The sequence below is a fragment of the Neomonachus schauinslandi genome, chromosome 12 (genome assembly GCF_002201575.2).
Source record: "Neomonachus schauinslandi chromosome 12, ASM220157v2, whole genome shotgun sequence".
Lineage (NCBI taxonomy): Eukaryota > Metazoa > Chordata > Mammalia > Carnivora > Phocidae > Neomonachus > Neomonachus schauinslandi.
The window spans coordinates 41,482,868-41,500,409 of NC_058414.1; the positions used below are offsets into that span (position 1 = coordinate 41,482,868).

At 37.6% G+C, this 17,542-nt stretch overlaps 1 protein-coding gene across 1 annotated transcript in view; it reads left to right on the forward strand.

The window, feature by feature from the left end:
* The window catches only part of NXPH1 (neurexophilin 1), a 297,417-nt gene extending 280,111 nt beyond the window's left edge, over nt 1-17,306 (forward strand). The window contains exon 3 of the mRNA XM_021689734.1: nt 15,544-17,306. Coding sequence (XP_021545409.1) covers nt 15,544-16,305 — 762 coding nt within the window. The 3' untranslated portion in view covers nt 16,306-17,306. The remainder of the gene's footprint in view (nt 1-15,543) is intronic.
* The last annotated feature ends 236 nt before the right edge of the window (nt 17,307-17,542 follow it).

Consider the following 17,542-nt stretch of genomic DNA (forward strand, 5'->3'; position numbering starts at 1 on the left):
GAAGGAAGGAAGGAAGGAAGGAAGGAAGGAAGGAAGGAAGGAAGGAAGGAAGGAAGGAAGGAAGGAATATAGATAATAGTATTACTTTCATGAATGAACAGTACAGGGTGCTCTGAAGGGATCAAAGATTACTGTGGAAATGAAGTTTAAACTAGGCTACAGAATGAGTAGGAGTCAATTAAGCAAATGGGAATGGATTCCAAGGATTCCAAGGATGGGCAAGCAGCCTGTGCAAAGGTCCTGAAGTTGGAAGAAAGAGAACATATTAAAAATGTGTTCAGATGTGATCAGAACTCTGAGGCCAAAGGAAAGAGTAGCCAAGATGAGGCTGGAGATATAGAAATAGGATGCATTGACTTAGACTATTTCCAAATAAATAATTATCAATGCCTTATTCCTGAACACACCATCTATCAGGAATTGAAGACTCACAAGAGCTTCATTAGTTGGTGATGACTTCTTTAGTAGTTCCTTGAGCAACAGTAGCTCCTTCCTGGTCTCCGCGGCTCACAGAAGAGGTGGCTTCCAGGGGCTGTGTCAGTCAGCAGTGACCACAAAGTTTCCTGGTCCACCTTCTTCTTTCAAAGAGCTCTGGGATCCTTGCTGACAGTTCTGCCTGACTTCAGCACCATGAATAAGGACAGCTGTCAGATGTCCTAGCTGTGCCCTCTAGTGGCAGCTAGAGTGTTACCCAGCTCTTTTGAAAAAGGATAATTAAACTACCTCTCAGAGTTTGGAAATAAGCGCGTGTAGGGACATAACAGGGAAGGAAAGTCTACAATTACATCCTCTCCTTCTTTCATTTATCCTGTGATACCTTATATCCGCAGTGTTCATGGCAATACAAACTACTAATGCTGTAATAAGTCATTTTAAAGTTCATTAGTCTTTTTTTTTTTTTTTTGGTGTTGGGAAAACTGGACAGCTACATGCAAAAAAATGAAACTGGACCACTTTCTTACATACACAAAAATAAATTCAAAATGGATTAAAGACCTAAACATGAAACCTGAAATCTTAAAAATCCTAGAAGAGAGCACAGGCAGTGATTTCTCTTCCTTGACTTCTCTTGACTTTCTCTTCCTTGACTTCTCAGACATCAGCTGTAGCAACATATTTCTGGAGATGTCTCTGATGTAAGGGGAATAAAAGCAAAAATAAACGATTGGAACTACATCAAAATGAAAAGCTTCTGTCCAGTGAAGGAAATAATCAACACAACTAAAAGACAACCTACTGAATGGGAGAAGATAGTTGGAAATAACATATCTAATAAAGGGTCAGTATCCAAAATATATAAAGAACTTATACAACTCAACACCCAAAATCCCCCAAATAATCCTCCATTCCTTTCATGACCTGTCTCTTCCCCAAATAATCCAGGCAAAAGACATGAACAGACATTTCTCCAGAGAAGACATCCAGATGGCCAACAGACACATGAAAAGATGTTCAAACATCATCAGGGAAATGCAAATCAAAACTACAATGAGATATCACCTCTCAATGAGATATCACCTGTCAGAATGGCTAAAATAAAAAACACAAGAAACAACAATGTTGGAATGGATGGGGGAAAAAAGGAACCCCCCCCCCCCCATGCACTATTGGTGGGAATGCAAACTGGTGCAGCCACTGTGAAAAACAGTATGGACGTTCCTCAAAAAAATTAAAAATAGAACTATCCTATGATCCAGTAATCACACTATTGGGTATTTACCCCCAAAATGTAAAAATACTAATTCAAAGGGATATATGTACCCCTATGTTTATTGCAGCATTATTTACAATAGCCAAATTATGGAAGCAGCCCCAGTGTCCATTGATAAATGAATGGATAAAGAAGATGTGATATACATATACAATGGAATATTATTCAGCCATAAAAAAGAATGAAATCTTGCTATTTGCAACAATATGGATGGAGCTAGAGAGTATAATGCTAAATGAAATAAGTCAGTCAGAGAAAGACAAATACTATATGATTTCACTCGTGTGGAATTTAAGAAACAAAACAAACAAAGGAAAAAAAGAGAGAGAGAGACAAACCAAGAAACAGACTCTTAACTATAGAGAACAAGCAGATGGTTACCAGAGGGGAGGTGGGTGGGGGATGGGTGAAATAGGTGATGGGGATTAAAGAGGACATCTATCATAATGAGCACAGAGTAAGTATAGAATTGTTAAATCACTATATTGTACACCTGAAACTAATATAACACTGTATGTTAACTATATGGGAATTAAAATGAAAAAATTAATAAAAGTAAAAAAGGAATAATTAAAAGCAGCTATCTGATACAAACTGAAAAAAAAGTACATTAAAGGTCAAGGGGATCTCAGAGCTGTGACTGCACACACATTTTCATCCAAACTCCCTATTATGACTTCACTTACAGCATCCTGTCATTCTGGGGCTCTCTTTCCTCCATTCCTTTCATGACCTGTCTCTTCCTATACCATAAACTTTGGGTGAACATCCTTCTTTGATTTAGTGGCATTGTTTACTTAATTCCCTTGGTAACAATAAAAGCCAAGTCTTTTTCTTTCTGCACTCCAGGCATGCCACTAGATCTGATTAACATAAAGCCATAGCACCTAGATCCAGAGGCCATCTTTTTATTTGTTTATGAGATATCTCTTCCTAAATATCCTTTTTCCTGAGTACCTGGCTCTTTGGTATGAGATTCCACATGCCATGGGAATAGGGGAGAGGCATAGGACAAGACCAAAGTGAAATCTAGCCCAGGTTTGTGGACAACAGGTGCATCTGGTTCGAAAACTGGCAGTAATGGGGTCAGAGATCTGTGGAGGATACAGGGTGTTTACCCAGTGCTAGGAATCTTATAAGAAAGAAAATCAAAGAATGGATGCTAATCTTTTGGGAGGGGCTTTAGAAAAAAAAAAAAACAGATTGGTTTAAGAGCTTTCAAGAGATTATTTTGTTTGTATGTGTGTGTTTGTGTGTGTGTGTGTGGACACAGTGGCCTTTGAAGTTCCCTGTGCATAAGTTGTATCTTCCTTGAGCTATGTTGAAGAGCTGTTAGGGCCTGGTGTTCTAGGTGTATGTTCTTTGACTACATCTTGCTTTGGTCAAGGCATGATCCAGAAATATTTATTTACTCAATGTCAGAAGTTTTTATGTAAGTCAAACTCCAGAGCATCATCAACTTTTGATGAAATGGTGAGGGGTCCATTCCCTTTGCTAGATTTTATATCTTCTCAGAACATTGTATTTGTTGCACTTCAGGAAGTAGGAGATTCCCAGTCCACAGGACTTTTATGGGAGTATGGAGGGACTGTACTTCCGGGAGCTTAGCCCTCTATCATATTTCTGGGTTGGTTGTCCAGCTTGCTGTCCACTTTGTACCTGGAAAGCTCTGAGCAGTGCCGCCCACACATTATAGCTTGATATGAATGATACCCTAGAAGAATTTTTGTACCTATTTAGGATCTAAATGGCACAGGGATGATATTTCCCTGTAACTAGTTTCTATCATTTCATTTATTTTTTAAAAAGATTTTATTTATTTATTTGACAGAGAGAGACACAGCAAGAGAGGGAACACAAGCAGGGGGAGTGGGAGAGGGAGAAGCAGGCTTCCTGCTGAGCAGGGAGCCTGATGCGGGGCTCGATCCCAGGACCCTGGGACCATGACCTGAGCCGAAGGCAGACACTTAACGACTGAGCCACCCAGGTGCCCATATCATTTCATTTATATAACGTATTTTTCCTCTATCAGAAGGTTTCCAGATCAAGATCTTAATAATCAGGGTAAATAGGCATATTGTCTCAAAAAATATCAAAGTCATTATTTCCTCAGGAATTTGAGCTTCTCTTGGATAAGGTGTACTATTATTACTACTCAGTATGTAGATATAGGTTGCTGAAAATAGGGTTGGAAGGCAAGTCAATCCTTCCTCATTTGGTCCATTCTAGATAGGCATGCACTTTAACTTTAAGAAGCTATAAACCTTCATTAGCATCCATATAATAAGTCTTTTTACGGAGAATCACTCATATTAACCTTCAATTCAGAAAGAAAGACCCCAGATCTAACCAGCTATTCTTACATATACAACATTTCTCTTTTCCTCAAAGACATCTGGACTTACCGACAAATTCAAATCTCTTTAAGGGTAATGACAAAAATGATGCTGAAATGGCTTTATTTCAGCCCAGAAATTGTCTTTCAATATGTTATTTTACATATTTTCTTCATTATATTAACCACATATCCAGAGGTCTTAACACTAGATACTCCTTATATATTTTAAATGGAAGGAATAGGAAGCCTGAGTGGCTCAGTGGGTTAAGCATCTGCCTTCACCTCAGGTCATGATCCTGAGTCCTGGGATTGGCTAGCTGCTCACTGGGGAGTCTGTGTCTTCTTCTGCCCCTCCTTCCTGCACTTGCACTCTCTCTTTCTCTCTCTCTCTTGCAAAAATAAATAAAAATCTCCTAAAAAAATAGAAGGAATAGAAAATACTAACACAAGAAGCAACTTTTGCAATGCAAACCTGGGTAATCCATAATTACACTTTGAGAGAATGGGTTAAGTGGGGCTAAGTGGAATAATTACTCTCAATTTCTCATCAATATTAATGTGTTTATGTGTCAAAATTTACAAGTTTATACAGTAAGCATGAAGGAAGGGACAATATTTTCACAGGATGAAAAAGTGTACTTCTCAGGAGTAGAAACAGTAGTTCATGGCTCTTCATAAGGCATGTTTTTTCCTCTGCAGCTAAAGAACCAAGAACATTTTAAATACAATTTTTATAAGAGTACCTACAGGAAAGGAATCAAAGGGAAAGCTAATGATTATGGTTATACAAACTTGTGAAGAGCCCAGTTATCCATGACTCAGAAAAGTCTCCAGTACAGTAATGTAGGGAATAGTTAGAACCCTACGTTAGAAGTCAGCCATCCTCCATGGGAGCATGAGAACTCATGGGGTAACATACCTAAAATTCTTAGCCATTTGAGGATTCTTCACACTGATAGAAACACCATATTTCTAGTTTTTGAGGATGACATGGAATGTTCAATTTGGTCAGAATGCCTTCTCTTAAAGTTACTATGTTAAAGATAAATTATTGCCCACATTTGCCAATACTAAATCGTAACATAATCAGCTTGGTCACTTATCACCACCTACTGCTAAAGATGACCACAGAGCTGTTATAATTATGCTGATTTCCATCTCCGTTTGTTTGGATCATTTGAGCAGATGTAATGTCTCCTGTGAGAACCAGGAATAGAATAGCTGTGTGCATTCTGAAAGCCTTGTTTTCCTTTTCTTGAGGGTTTCATAACCTAGCCAAGCATAATAGCTCTCACATGTTGAACTCATACTATTTCCCATATTTTTATGTGTACTACGTATGAAATGTACTTTATTTTCATGAAAACCCAATGAGTGAGGTATCATCTAATTAGAGAAAATGTGGTCCTAAGGGATCACTAGTGATAAAGTAGCAGATTTTGGATTTAGCCTTCAATCTCTGACTGCAAAGCCCATTTTCTTAGTTTCTATGCACTACAACCTCCCAGCACCTACTGTGTTAAAGGAGAGGCACAAAGTTCCTTCTCTGCTTTTCCATTGTTAATGCAGCACTGTTGCTCCTGGAGCACTGCTTTGCAGCAGAAGGAAATGATGTATTTTTGATGTATTAAAACACTAACCCATCTTCTCCAGCTTATATATAATACAAGCACTCCAGGTATTGTCAATGTCAAGTGCAGACTCAAAACTTGTAAGAGAGAAATCTCTGAGGGCCACCCCCCATCTTGATTGTGACTAAAGAACAATGACCTTCACTGTTGAAATAGGTGTATGTAAGAATATAAACCACACAGGTAATGTATGGAGTGATTACTCTATGCAAAGTACTCCCTTCCCCAAGGTACAAAATGTCATAGTATAGAAGAACATCCCTCAAAGAGTTAATAGTCCTCTTAGGAAAACTTGATAAAAAAGAGCCCCACATGTCTAGAAATATCTGCATATTTTTCTCTAAACTAGCTAAGAAAGGGGCTGGAGAAGGCCTTGGGCACATGTAGCCCCCTTGTGAAATTTTATAATGCCTGAAATAAAGAAAATTCAATTTTTTTTGGAGAGAAAAAAATTAAGCAGAACAAAATGAATTAAAGGAAAAATTATTATTATTAATTATTATTATTATTATTATTTGAATATTCTACCCAGTGTAAGCCTATGGTAAAGACATTTTTTAGGCATGGACAACTTAGTGTATCCCCTATGAACTCTTTCTAAAAGAATCACACAAATCCATACATCAATGAAGATTAAAATTCAGCTCAAAAGAGGAGAGAGTGAGGTATCTGCAACAACAATGGCAGAAAAAGTAGTAGAATCAAGGTTAAAAAACAACTGGAGGTAACCTGGCCGTGAAACAATGTAATGATTAAGGATCTATCACAAAAGGTAAACAAAAAATGGAAGTCTGGTCCATCCATGTTATAAAATTTTATATTCTCCTTTAATAAAGTTGATACACCTGGATGTACTAAGAGGTATGCATCTCTAAGATATTTTATTGATAGGGAAATATACAATGTAATTCATAAAATATGACACTATATATATAATATTTATATGTGAAAACTAAGATATTTAGAAGCAATATACACCAAAATTTTGACAAGTTTTACGTCTGGAGAGAGGGGTGAGATTGTAAGAGAGCAGGGGTTGATGATGAAGACAGGCTTTTACTGTCTACTTCATAAATTCTATAACATTTGAATGTTCTGATAAACATATATTAACGTAGAATTGCATGATTAAAATAATTTTAAAAAAGTAAAGGACACAGCCTGTGTAGTAACTAGGGGGTAGGTCTTTCACTTAACAGCAATGATCTGGTCAAGCTCTTTTTGAGTTTCTGTATCCCCGTGTGTAAGCTAAAGATAACAATATTGTCTTTAAAGTGTGTGTGTGTGTGTGTGTGAGTGTGAGTGAATGTGTGTAGTTAATTAATTAATTAATTAATTTTAGAGAGGGAGAGAGAGAGAGGCGGGGCTCGATCTCATGACCGTTAGATCATGTCCTGAGCCAAAATCAAGAGTCTGATGCTTAACCAACTGAGCCATCCAGGCACCCCTGTGCGTAGTTTAAATTAAATACAATGTCATACATCAAATACTAATTACCATGACTGGAATATGGTATGCCCTTATCCAATAGAAGTTAATAGTATGCAACATATATTCAACATAGCAAATCACAAAATTGTCAAAATGAAGTAATCATAGATCAAGACCATTTTGTTGATTAGTTATTCACTGTTGAAAGATATTGCTTAAGCATCAAGTTGTTTAAAATTTTTGGCTTAAGTATTCATACAGTTGATGAAATAAATACATAATTTTCAAAGTAATCTTGAAATTATTTATATTGAATAGTAATAGATCGACAGTAAAATGTGCAAGTTAGTGGAAATTAAAAGGCATCTTATTGCTCTTTTATGAAAAGAGGTTTTATAAAAACTTCTGGAGACACCTCTCATAGGACACAGTATATATAAAGGAGTGAAATGTTTATATACTGTCTCATAAGGCCAGGAGAATAATTGAGGGGGCAGTATAGTTGAGGAGTGGTTTGTTTTCTAAAAGTGGTATCTTTCAACAATATCTTAAATGATACTGTATTGACATCATGATTGTAAGCCTATAATGAAAAGATTAGAGGAAGCGATGTGAAAGTGTGGTCCTAAAGTATACAGAGAAGGAGCTAGATCGAAGTGTGGCAGCTCTTATATGCTTACATTCCACCATCCAATGGCAGTCTTTTCTCCTTAGTTCCATACACATGTCCTGCCCCAGGCAATCTCTCTTCATGTTAAACCCAAGCTCTGTCTTTGTTTATGGTTGAAGGAAATGACCCTTCTCTTTGTACCTATTTTTGGATGTTCTTAAATACACGTGTACTTTAAATTGCATCCATCTAATCATGTTAAGAATCTTTATGATCCTCAGTGTCTCTAAAACAATGAGACAGACAACACATATAATTTGTGGAAATGGTATCATTGGACTGGCAAGCCAGCTTCTTTGGAACGGGTGTGGTGACTTTTGACATGGAGAATTATATTCAGTCAGAAAGTGTATTTGGTGTTTTCACTGATACAGAATAGATTATTTGTAGAAGAAGTTTCACAATGCTTTGCCTTTTTTGGAATTGGGTTCAGTAGATGTTGTCAGCTTTTTCTTTTGTACTCATCTTTATGCCATAGTCTTTACTTTTGTTATCACTCAGATATACTGACATCAAAGAATCTTTAGGTGACTTTGAAAAAGGAACTCTTTTATTATGTTTGTGACATCAATAGTAGAAGGTGTTCTGGATGTAAGGTTTCTTTTTAATGATTTTTTTATTCAGTAGGGCTCAAAATCTTTCAGTTTTATATGTATATTTATGTATTTCAAAATTGAAAATTCTTAAGATGTAAAGCAATGTGAGAGAACGAGTCACCAGTGATTCCTGACTGCAGCTGGGAGCAGATCGATTAAGCTAGTTGCTCTTTCTCATCTTGCATAATCTCTTCACCACTACTAAAACTAGCTTCAGTAAGGTCATTAGTAGTGGATTCAAAGGAATTTTTTTTTTTAATTTCCTGTTCCCGTAACTGTACCTGGCACAACAGTGTATGCTCAGTGTTTGTTGAAAAGAAAAGGCCTGAAGTTGGCTCTACCTTCTAAGAATATGGTTAATTCTAAAGCATGTAGCTATTAATATCAAGAAGTTTTTAGTAGTGGATTCAAAAGTCAAGGGGCTTCTTTCCAAGTGTTTATACTATTCAACGTTTACTTGGAATTTGTTGTTTTTTTTTTTTTTTAAGATTTTATTTATTTATTCATGAGAGACAGAGAGAGAGAGAAGCAGAGGCAGAGGGAGAAGCAGGCTTCCCGCGGAGCAGGGAGCCTGATGCGGGACTCGATCCCAGGACCCTGGGATCATGACCTGAGCAGAAGGCAGACGCTCAACTGACTGAGCCACCCAGGCGTCCCTGTTTACTTGGAATTTGAATCTGCCTATGCCTGCCTTTCCTCTCCCCAACTTTTCTTTGTTTCTACAATAATATTTTCTTTCTAATATTCTCCTTTGTTTCTACCTATCCTGGCTCCTCTTCTGCTTGTCCTCAAAGCACTGGTATTAGATATTGTTACCAACCTTCTTCTGTGTCACCATGTTCTATCTGAACAATACATTTCCTTCCTACTACAAAATCAACATCACTATCCCTCTCATTTCTGCAGACATTCAGACCCATGTTACCAACTTTCTTTGGATAGCATCACTGGAATGATTTGCAGGCACTTCAACCTCCAATTGTCCTCTGAGATTTAATTATATTTTCCAGCTAACTTGTTACTTCTGTATTCCCTGCAGATGCCAGGAAACTCATTAATTCAACTTTTCATATTCCTGCTTAGTTAAAAAGTCATCAAGCTGAGGTAATCCTACCTCTGAACTATCTCATATCCATTTTTCTTTCTCTTTTTCTCTGCCATTGCCTTGGTGAAGTCTCATTTTTACTTTCTCAAATGAAGTATCACAATTAGTTATGTAATGAATCATTCTACTAGTCATTCTTCCTTCAAGGTCTCTCCCTACCAATTCATCCTTCAATGTCTACTCAGTGATTTTTCTAGAGCCAGAATAACCTAATTAAAAGCAGAATAAATAAACAAAAGCAAAACAGACACACACAAACAAAAACAAAAGCAAAACAGAACAAAATTTAGTGATTCCCCACTACCTATAAGTTTAAGTTCAAATGCCTTAGTAGGAACATCACAATTTGACCCTAGCCCACCTTCTTCAACTTCTACCCACTTCTTACAACTTCTCCTTTTCCTCCTTTTCAATGCTCTCTGAGGCTCAGCAGTAAGGAGCTATTTTCCATTCTTATACTTAACATGCCCCTTCTCAGCTCTGTGCTTTACACAGTATATTCCTTATGCTTGGATCTCCTTTAGCCTCTTCTCTCTCTGTTGAATTCCTAAGTGTCTTTTATCTCCTAGATCCGAGGATTATTTCTACTGTTACATCTTCTCTACCTTTCAACTTTGATTCTGACTACTAGAATGTTGTACATAGTGTTAGTCACATCACATTGTTACTTGCTTAATTGATTTCCCCATTAGACTGTGAACTTCTTGAGGTCAAGGACCATGTCTTATTTAGCTTTGTATTCCTATTATTTAACTCAATATTAGCAGAGTCTCACTATATTTATTGAACTAAAAAACAAAATAAGTCAGGATTACTTATGCTCAACAGGTCTGGGGATTTTCCTAAGGACCCTTCTTGGGTTTTCATGATTGATAATCTTTTAGACATTGCCCTGCTTCTCTCCTAACCTAAATGAAAGGAAAGGGGAAGGGAAGAGAGAAATAAGAATATTCAAGACTGTGTTGTTGACAATTACAGCTAAACCTACTTTGATTCTGTACTCAAACTGAGATGTTCTGGAGAGGTTTCTTGACAGCACCACTGCAAGGCTTTCACATTACAAATAAATGCTTTGCATTTGGTAGTTGAGCAGTTTAATGGCTGAACTTACGCTCATTCTTTGTTAACTTGAGTTTTACTATCTACTCAGCTTGCCATATTCTTTGGTTGTCACACCAGAACTTTTAAAAGTATATGCTTTCTTTTTAAATTGTTAGCTTCACGGTTTTGGTTATGTAAAAGGGAGATTTTCTTATAAAAATATTTTTTTGGTTTCATATCCTATTATTATTCACTTACAAAAGTATTATCCAGTGAGATTCGGAGGTTAAAATATTTGAGGATGTTAATAGTAATAATAATGTTGAACACTCACCATGGCCCAGGCACTGCTCTTAGTGCTTTAAATAGAGTGTCCTACTTGATTCACAAAACAGCTCTATGAAGGAGGTAGGCATTCTTCTCCTGTTTTCTAGAAGAGAAAAACATAAGTGTAAACAAGTTGAGCCACTTACCTATATCATATAGCTGTTAAAGATCACGGCCTAGATTGGGATTCAGGCCATCTAGCTCCAGAACTCACACTCATAGTCACTACAGATGTGGAGAGTATCATTTAGAACTAAATATCTGTTCTACCCAAAATTCAGAGGTTTATTTGCCTGTCAGTCTTAGCATCTTTATTGAATAGATTGGCTCTTTAAAATCCTATCTCCTACTTCTACATTTTTTTCCTTTCACTTCTCATATGCTGCTGGTGGATTGCACTCTAATTCCCTTTTACTTCCTTCTTTTGGGACAATTCATTACTGCTTCATGAGCCAGTGCACCATGGATGCGTCTCATTACAGCCCCTCTCCTAATCAACTGTGTTGATGCTGAGATACAAGTACCGAAACCAAATATGTGCCTGTATTTATTTTTCTTGTCACGCAAAGAATAGGAAACTACTTATGTAATTCCAGGTAAAAATTGAGAATAGGATATGCATTTATTTCTTGTAATTCTTTTGTACTAAGCATAAATATAGAGGCTGTGTTAAGGACAACATTTATATAGTCAGGCAAGTGGAGATTTGGATGTTTGACCAATCAATTAGATTTCATCGAGACAAAATAAAATAAATACACAAAAAATAAACTCCGAAGCTAAAAGAGCTGTACTACTCTTATAAATTGTTTGTTTTAAATTTTATACTATAGCTACCGTTATAGAAAAAGTTATTTTGAAATGCACCTCTTTCAGTGAATTAGTAGAACTGTAGTTGTTTTTGTTTTGTAAATTATAATGATATAATATTAACTATGGAAGTACTAAGGATTATACTTTTCATATTAGAGTAAAAATTGTTCCATAGAGGACTGACTTTATTATCAGGCAGAGAGGATAGATAGGAAATTTCATGCTTTTCCCTTAAGAAAGCTCATACATTTCTATGCATCATCCCCCTCCCCAAAGGGTATTTCCTTCTCAGTCTCATCCCGTTAAGACTTAATATTTAGTCCTTGTTAAAAAACAAATTGAATTTTGATAAGGCAGCCACTTTGCTGTTACTGCTCACATACTGTTTGAGTGTGATCCATTTCTGGAATGTTTTGGAATGAAAGGAATTTGCAAACAGGAAACGGTTTGGGTGCAGGGGGAAAAGAGGAGAGACCAATTTGAGGGTTGAGGACAACTGAAAGGGAATTACCTAGCACTAAAAGAAAGATGGGTATTAAAGAGGGTACGTGATATGACGAGCACTGGGTGTTATACTCAACTAATGAATCATTGAACATTATATCAAAAACTAATGATGTACTTATATCCTGGCCAATTGAATTTAAATTAAAAAAAAAATCGGCAGCAAACACAACCTTCTTTCAATTCCCTATATTTGCCCCAAGTTTGTTCATTTTGGTTGGGTATTAATATGTTTAAGAGTTTAGAGATTGTGTGCAGGAGGGTGATCTTTACTTCTGTTAGATGTGGCACCTCCACCACAATCCATGCATTATTTCTGCACCTCATCCCATCCGTAGGGTCTGATTCTCCATTGGTCAGTGTTTGTCTCTCCTCTATTAACCTCTGTGCACAATGGCCTTCTGGATCTTTCTATAAAGGCATCACAATTGCCTTGAGGATCACAGTGGTTGCAACTGGACCCAGGCTAGTAGCTTGAAATGGTGACAGAGCTTTTGTGTTAGCCCACCCTATATCATAGTCTTGGTTTTTCATGGTGCAGTCATGAGGTATAAATCCATTTTCTCTCAGAGGCAATGAGTTCATGTGGGACTAAACTTGCAGGGTTTCTTAAGCTCAGCATTACTGGGAAGAGACCAGCTTCAGCTGGTAGTTTTTCCCAGGTGGGAATGGCTTCATACCACTCATATTGTCTCAATTTGAACTGGGTAGAGATAAGACCATTTGCCAGCTGGCAGTGGGAAAGCTCATTGATCCTGAGGAATTTGTGAAAAGACAACATTACAGATCTAAGTGACTTTGTTCTAGCTTAGATTACCAAGGCCTCTTGCACGTATATCCCTGGGGAAACACATCCCATGTAGGTTCTGAGTACTTGGCTATGTAATCAAGAGCAAAGCTACCCTCAAAACAGATCTCCATATGTACCACTTGGTGACCTCCTTTCTCTAGTTGTCTTCACATAGCAGCTTGGGATTTATAAAAATAGCTGAATTTAATCGAACCATTTCCATGTCTGAGCTACCTTATGAGGGAGGCACCATTGTTACCCTCACTTTGCAGATGTAGGAAACTGAGGTAGAGGGATGTTAAATGACTTGACCAAGGGCACACAGCTTGGCAGTGGCAGAGCTTAGCATAGATTCCAGGGAGACTGGCTCTAAAGTTTATGCCCTTACTCCCTAGGGATTGGGATAGAGTCCTTTTAGCACAAGCGATGGAGTAAAAGGCTATTCTCAGGCCAGAGTTGTACCTTAGGCCTTCATGCCTAAGTCTATAGACAGACCTCTAGAATGCAGTTCTAATTCCTAGTAGACCTGAATTAAAAAGCTTTCCAGCAATGGCCTCTTATTTTGAGAGCAGTTTGGAAGGGGACTGGAGGCTCCAAACGAAGCTGCTGAGTGGTAGTCAGACTCATGTCTGAGATAGGACTGAAGATGGAGGTTTATTGTGAAACTTGGCTTCTTAATGGGCAGTGTGGGACTCTCTTTGGCAGACTTACCCTATAGGCAGTCAGTCTACATCTTAAAAGTTTTTTTTTTTTTTGTATTGGCTGTTTTAATTCCTGTGGGTTCTTGGCTGTCTTCCCTACGGTCCTTGAGGCCTCCCTGTCAGGATCAGAGGTCACTGCTTTAACTTTAGGCTAATGAGTGCATTGTACATACTCATTTCTTTCTTTTATTTCTTCTATACTAAGGCATAAATATAGGAGCTGTGCTAAGGACATGCTTGTTTAATTTGGCAAGTACAGATTTGGATGTTTGGTCAGTAAGTTAGATTTAGGGTTCCTCTGAATCCCTGGTCTAGTTGGGGATCTAAATCTTCCCAAAGAGACAAGACCAGGGTCCCAGGAGGATGGTTTCTGAATGTGACTCTCACATTCCAACCTGAAGTGACCTCTCTGTCATTGACCATGTGTTGTTTGTTTCTCTAGATTGTCAGTTATCTCTAAGATGTTGTGTATTAGATGTTTTCATTTATGTCCCTTTTCCTAGACAACATTTTAAGCCCCTTAAGGTAAAAACATTATGTCTTTTTTTAAAATTTTATTATGTTATGTTAATCACCATACATTACATCATTAGTTTTTGATGTAGTGTTCCATGATTCATTGTTTGCGTATAACACCCAGTGCTCCATGCAGAACGTGCCCTCTTTAATACCCATCACCAGGCTCACCCATCCCCCCATCCCCTCCCCTCTAGAACCCTCAGTTTGTTTCTCAGAGTCCATAGTCTCTCATGGTTCGTCTCCCCCTCCGATTTCCCCCCTTCATTTTACCCTTCCTACTATCTTCTTTTTTTAACATACAATGTATTATTGAAAAACATTGTCTTATACAATATGTTCCATGCTAATAATAGATGATAATAAACATGTTTTGTTTTGACCAGTTAAAATATATTAGAGTGTCTTTGCAGAACTGACTTTTCTTTTTTTTCTTTTTATTATTATTATTATTTTTTTAAAGATTTTATTTATTTATTTGACAGAGAGAGACACAGCAAGAGAGGGAATACAAGCAGTGGGAGTGGGAGAGGGAGAAGCAGGCTTCCTGCTGAGCAGGGAGCCTGATGCGGGGCTCGATCCCAGGACCTGGAATCATGACCTGAGCCAAAGGCAGACGCTTAATGACTGAGCCACCCAGGCACCCAGAACTGACTTTTCTAATAGGACTGTGGCACAAATTACCAAAAGTCTTTAGGATGTTGGTTGACGTATTTCTGAGAATCATACAGTTTTAAAGCTTATGGTAATTTTGAAGTAGAAAAATAACAATGATTTGTAAAATTTTTATTTTAAAAGTGTTTGGATTTGGGGTGCCTGGGTGGCTCAGATGGTTAAGCGTCTGCCTTCAGCTAAGGTCATTATCCCAGAGTCCTGGGATCGAGCCCCACATTGGGCTCCTGGCTCAGCGAGGAGCCTGCTTCTCCCTCTCCCTCTGCCTCTCTCCCTGCTCATGCTTTCTCTCTCTCTCTCTGTATCTCTGTGTCTCAAATGAATAAATAAAATCTTTAAAAAAAAAGTGTTTGGATTTTGGTGCTAAGAAATAATTACTTTAGTTTGATTTCTGTTTGAATTCAGTTTGCTTTACTCATGTTAGGTGGTCTTTTCCTTGTCAAAGTCAATATTTTTATATAGTCTTTCAGTCATGTTTAATGGTTTTTATCCACCTACACCTCCTCTCTCCCATCTCATATAAAAATGGAAGTGGTATTTTATCATGTCTTAACAAATAAATATTGGCCAGATGCTAAAGGTAATTTAAGTGAAGTGTCCTCATTTAATTCTGAGCCTCTGAGAAAGGGCTTGGATCTGTGTGTTGGGTGTTCTCAGATACGGAGATGTAAACATAATTTTTCTGTTCCATTTTCAGGTCACATGTGCCAATTTAACAAATGGTGGAAAGTCAGAACTTCTAAAATCAGGAAGCAGCAAATCCACACTAAAGCACATATGGACAGAAAGCAGCAAAGACTTGTCTATCAGCCGACTCCTGTCACAGACTTTTCGTGGCAAAGAAAATGATACAGATTTAGACCTGCGATATGATACCCCAGAACCTTATTCTGAGCAAGACCTTTGGGACTGGCTGAGGAACTCCACAGACCTCCAAGAGCCTCGGCCCAGGGCCAAGCGAAGGCCCATTGTTAAGACGGGCAAGTTTAAGAAAATGTTTGGATGGGGTGATTTTCATTCCAACATCAAAACAGTGAAGCTAAACCTGTTGATAACTGGGAAAATTGTAGATCACGGCAATGGGACATTTAGTGTTTATTTCAGGCATAATTCCACCGGTCAAGGGAATGTATCTGTCAGCTTGGTGCCCCCTACAAAAATAGTGGAATTCGACTTGGCACAACAAACCGTGATTGATGCCAAAGATTCCAAGTCCTTTAACTGTCGCATTGAATATGAAAAGGTTGACAAGGCTACCAAGAACACACTCTGCAACTATGATCCTTCAAAAACCTGTTACCAGGAGCAGACCCAAAGTCATGTATCCTGGCTCTGCTCCAAGCCCTTTAAGGTGATCTGTATTTACATTTCCTTTTATAGTACAGATTATAAACTAGTACAGAAAGTGTGCCCCGACTACAACTACCACAGTGACACACCTTACTTCCCCTCCGGATGAGGATGAACATGGGTGAGACTGAAGCCTGAGGAATTAAAGGTCATATGACAGGGCTGTTACCTCACAGAAGAAGGTCACATCTGTTGCCTGGAATGTGTCTACACTGCTGCTCTTGTCAACTGGCTGCAAATGTGCCAGTGGAAATCAATCTGATGTAATTTCTGCCCAGTCAGCTTCATCTCTCAGTATAGTTGTAAATCACCACAGATTTTAAAGGCACACTTGAAGACATGCTCTCACACATAGATGTACACAAACACATATTCTTATACATTTCAGCTTGCATCTGTCATGATTCCTGTCAAGAGGGCTTTCATTGTCTGACTCATAATGGTTTAGGATAAACTTTCATCAAGCAAAAGGATTAACTAGACAGTGAATGGTTTCTAACACTTGCTGTTATGGAAATCTCTTTTAAAGTCTTGAGTACATGCTAATCAATAATCCCCATTCATGCATTCCTACTGCTTGGAGTAGCTGTACTGGTAAATACTACTGTAGGAGTATATGCTTGTTAAAATGGAAAAAAAAATGTGTCTTTAGAGCTCAGTATTCTTTATTTTATGAACACAACAAAGTGTAGTAAATTTTTTCCAGCATATAGTAGGCACATTCAAGGTAATATAAGATGGCTCCTTTTTTCTATGGAGGGAGCCTGTTTTCAGTAAAGATGAGCAAACATTTGGAATTTACATGTGGGCAGACATTGGATTACAGCTTTCATCACCAGTCATTGGACTTTTGCAAAGTGAGACCAGCTAAGGCTGCTTAAAACAAGTTCTGATCATTATATAAGAAGGGAAATGCCTGACAGACACCATGTAAGTTAGAAGTGTCTGTCTTATCTTTACTACACATATTGTAACAAATTCAATATCCTAGTCTTCATTTGTATGAATGGTTTGTATTGTACATAGTTTAACCCAGTGTTATTTGAGCTGCTAATTAATATTAACTTGTATTTGTCTCTGCTTGTTATTGGTTAAAAAAGAAAAAAAAAAGGATATGAGGAATCCATTTTATCAATGTAGCTGTGACCTCCATTAAAAAGACAAACTTAATGTACAAAGCATTTATTCAGCTCAAGTATTGTTGAAAGCTATACATATACAACATTACAGTCTGTCTGTATTTAGATATTTTATTTCTGGACAAAATGAAATGTACATAAAAATAAAATGCTTAAAGTTGAGTTTCAATATGTGCTTGTGTAAGATGGTGATTTAAGTGGTTCTGA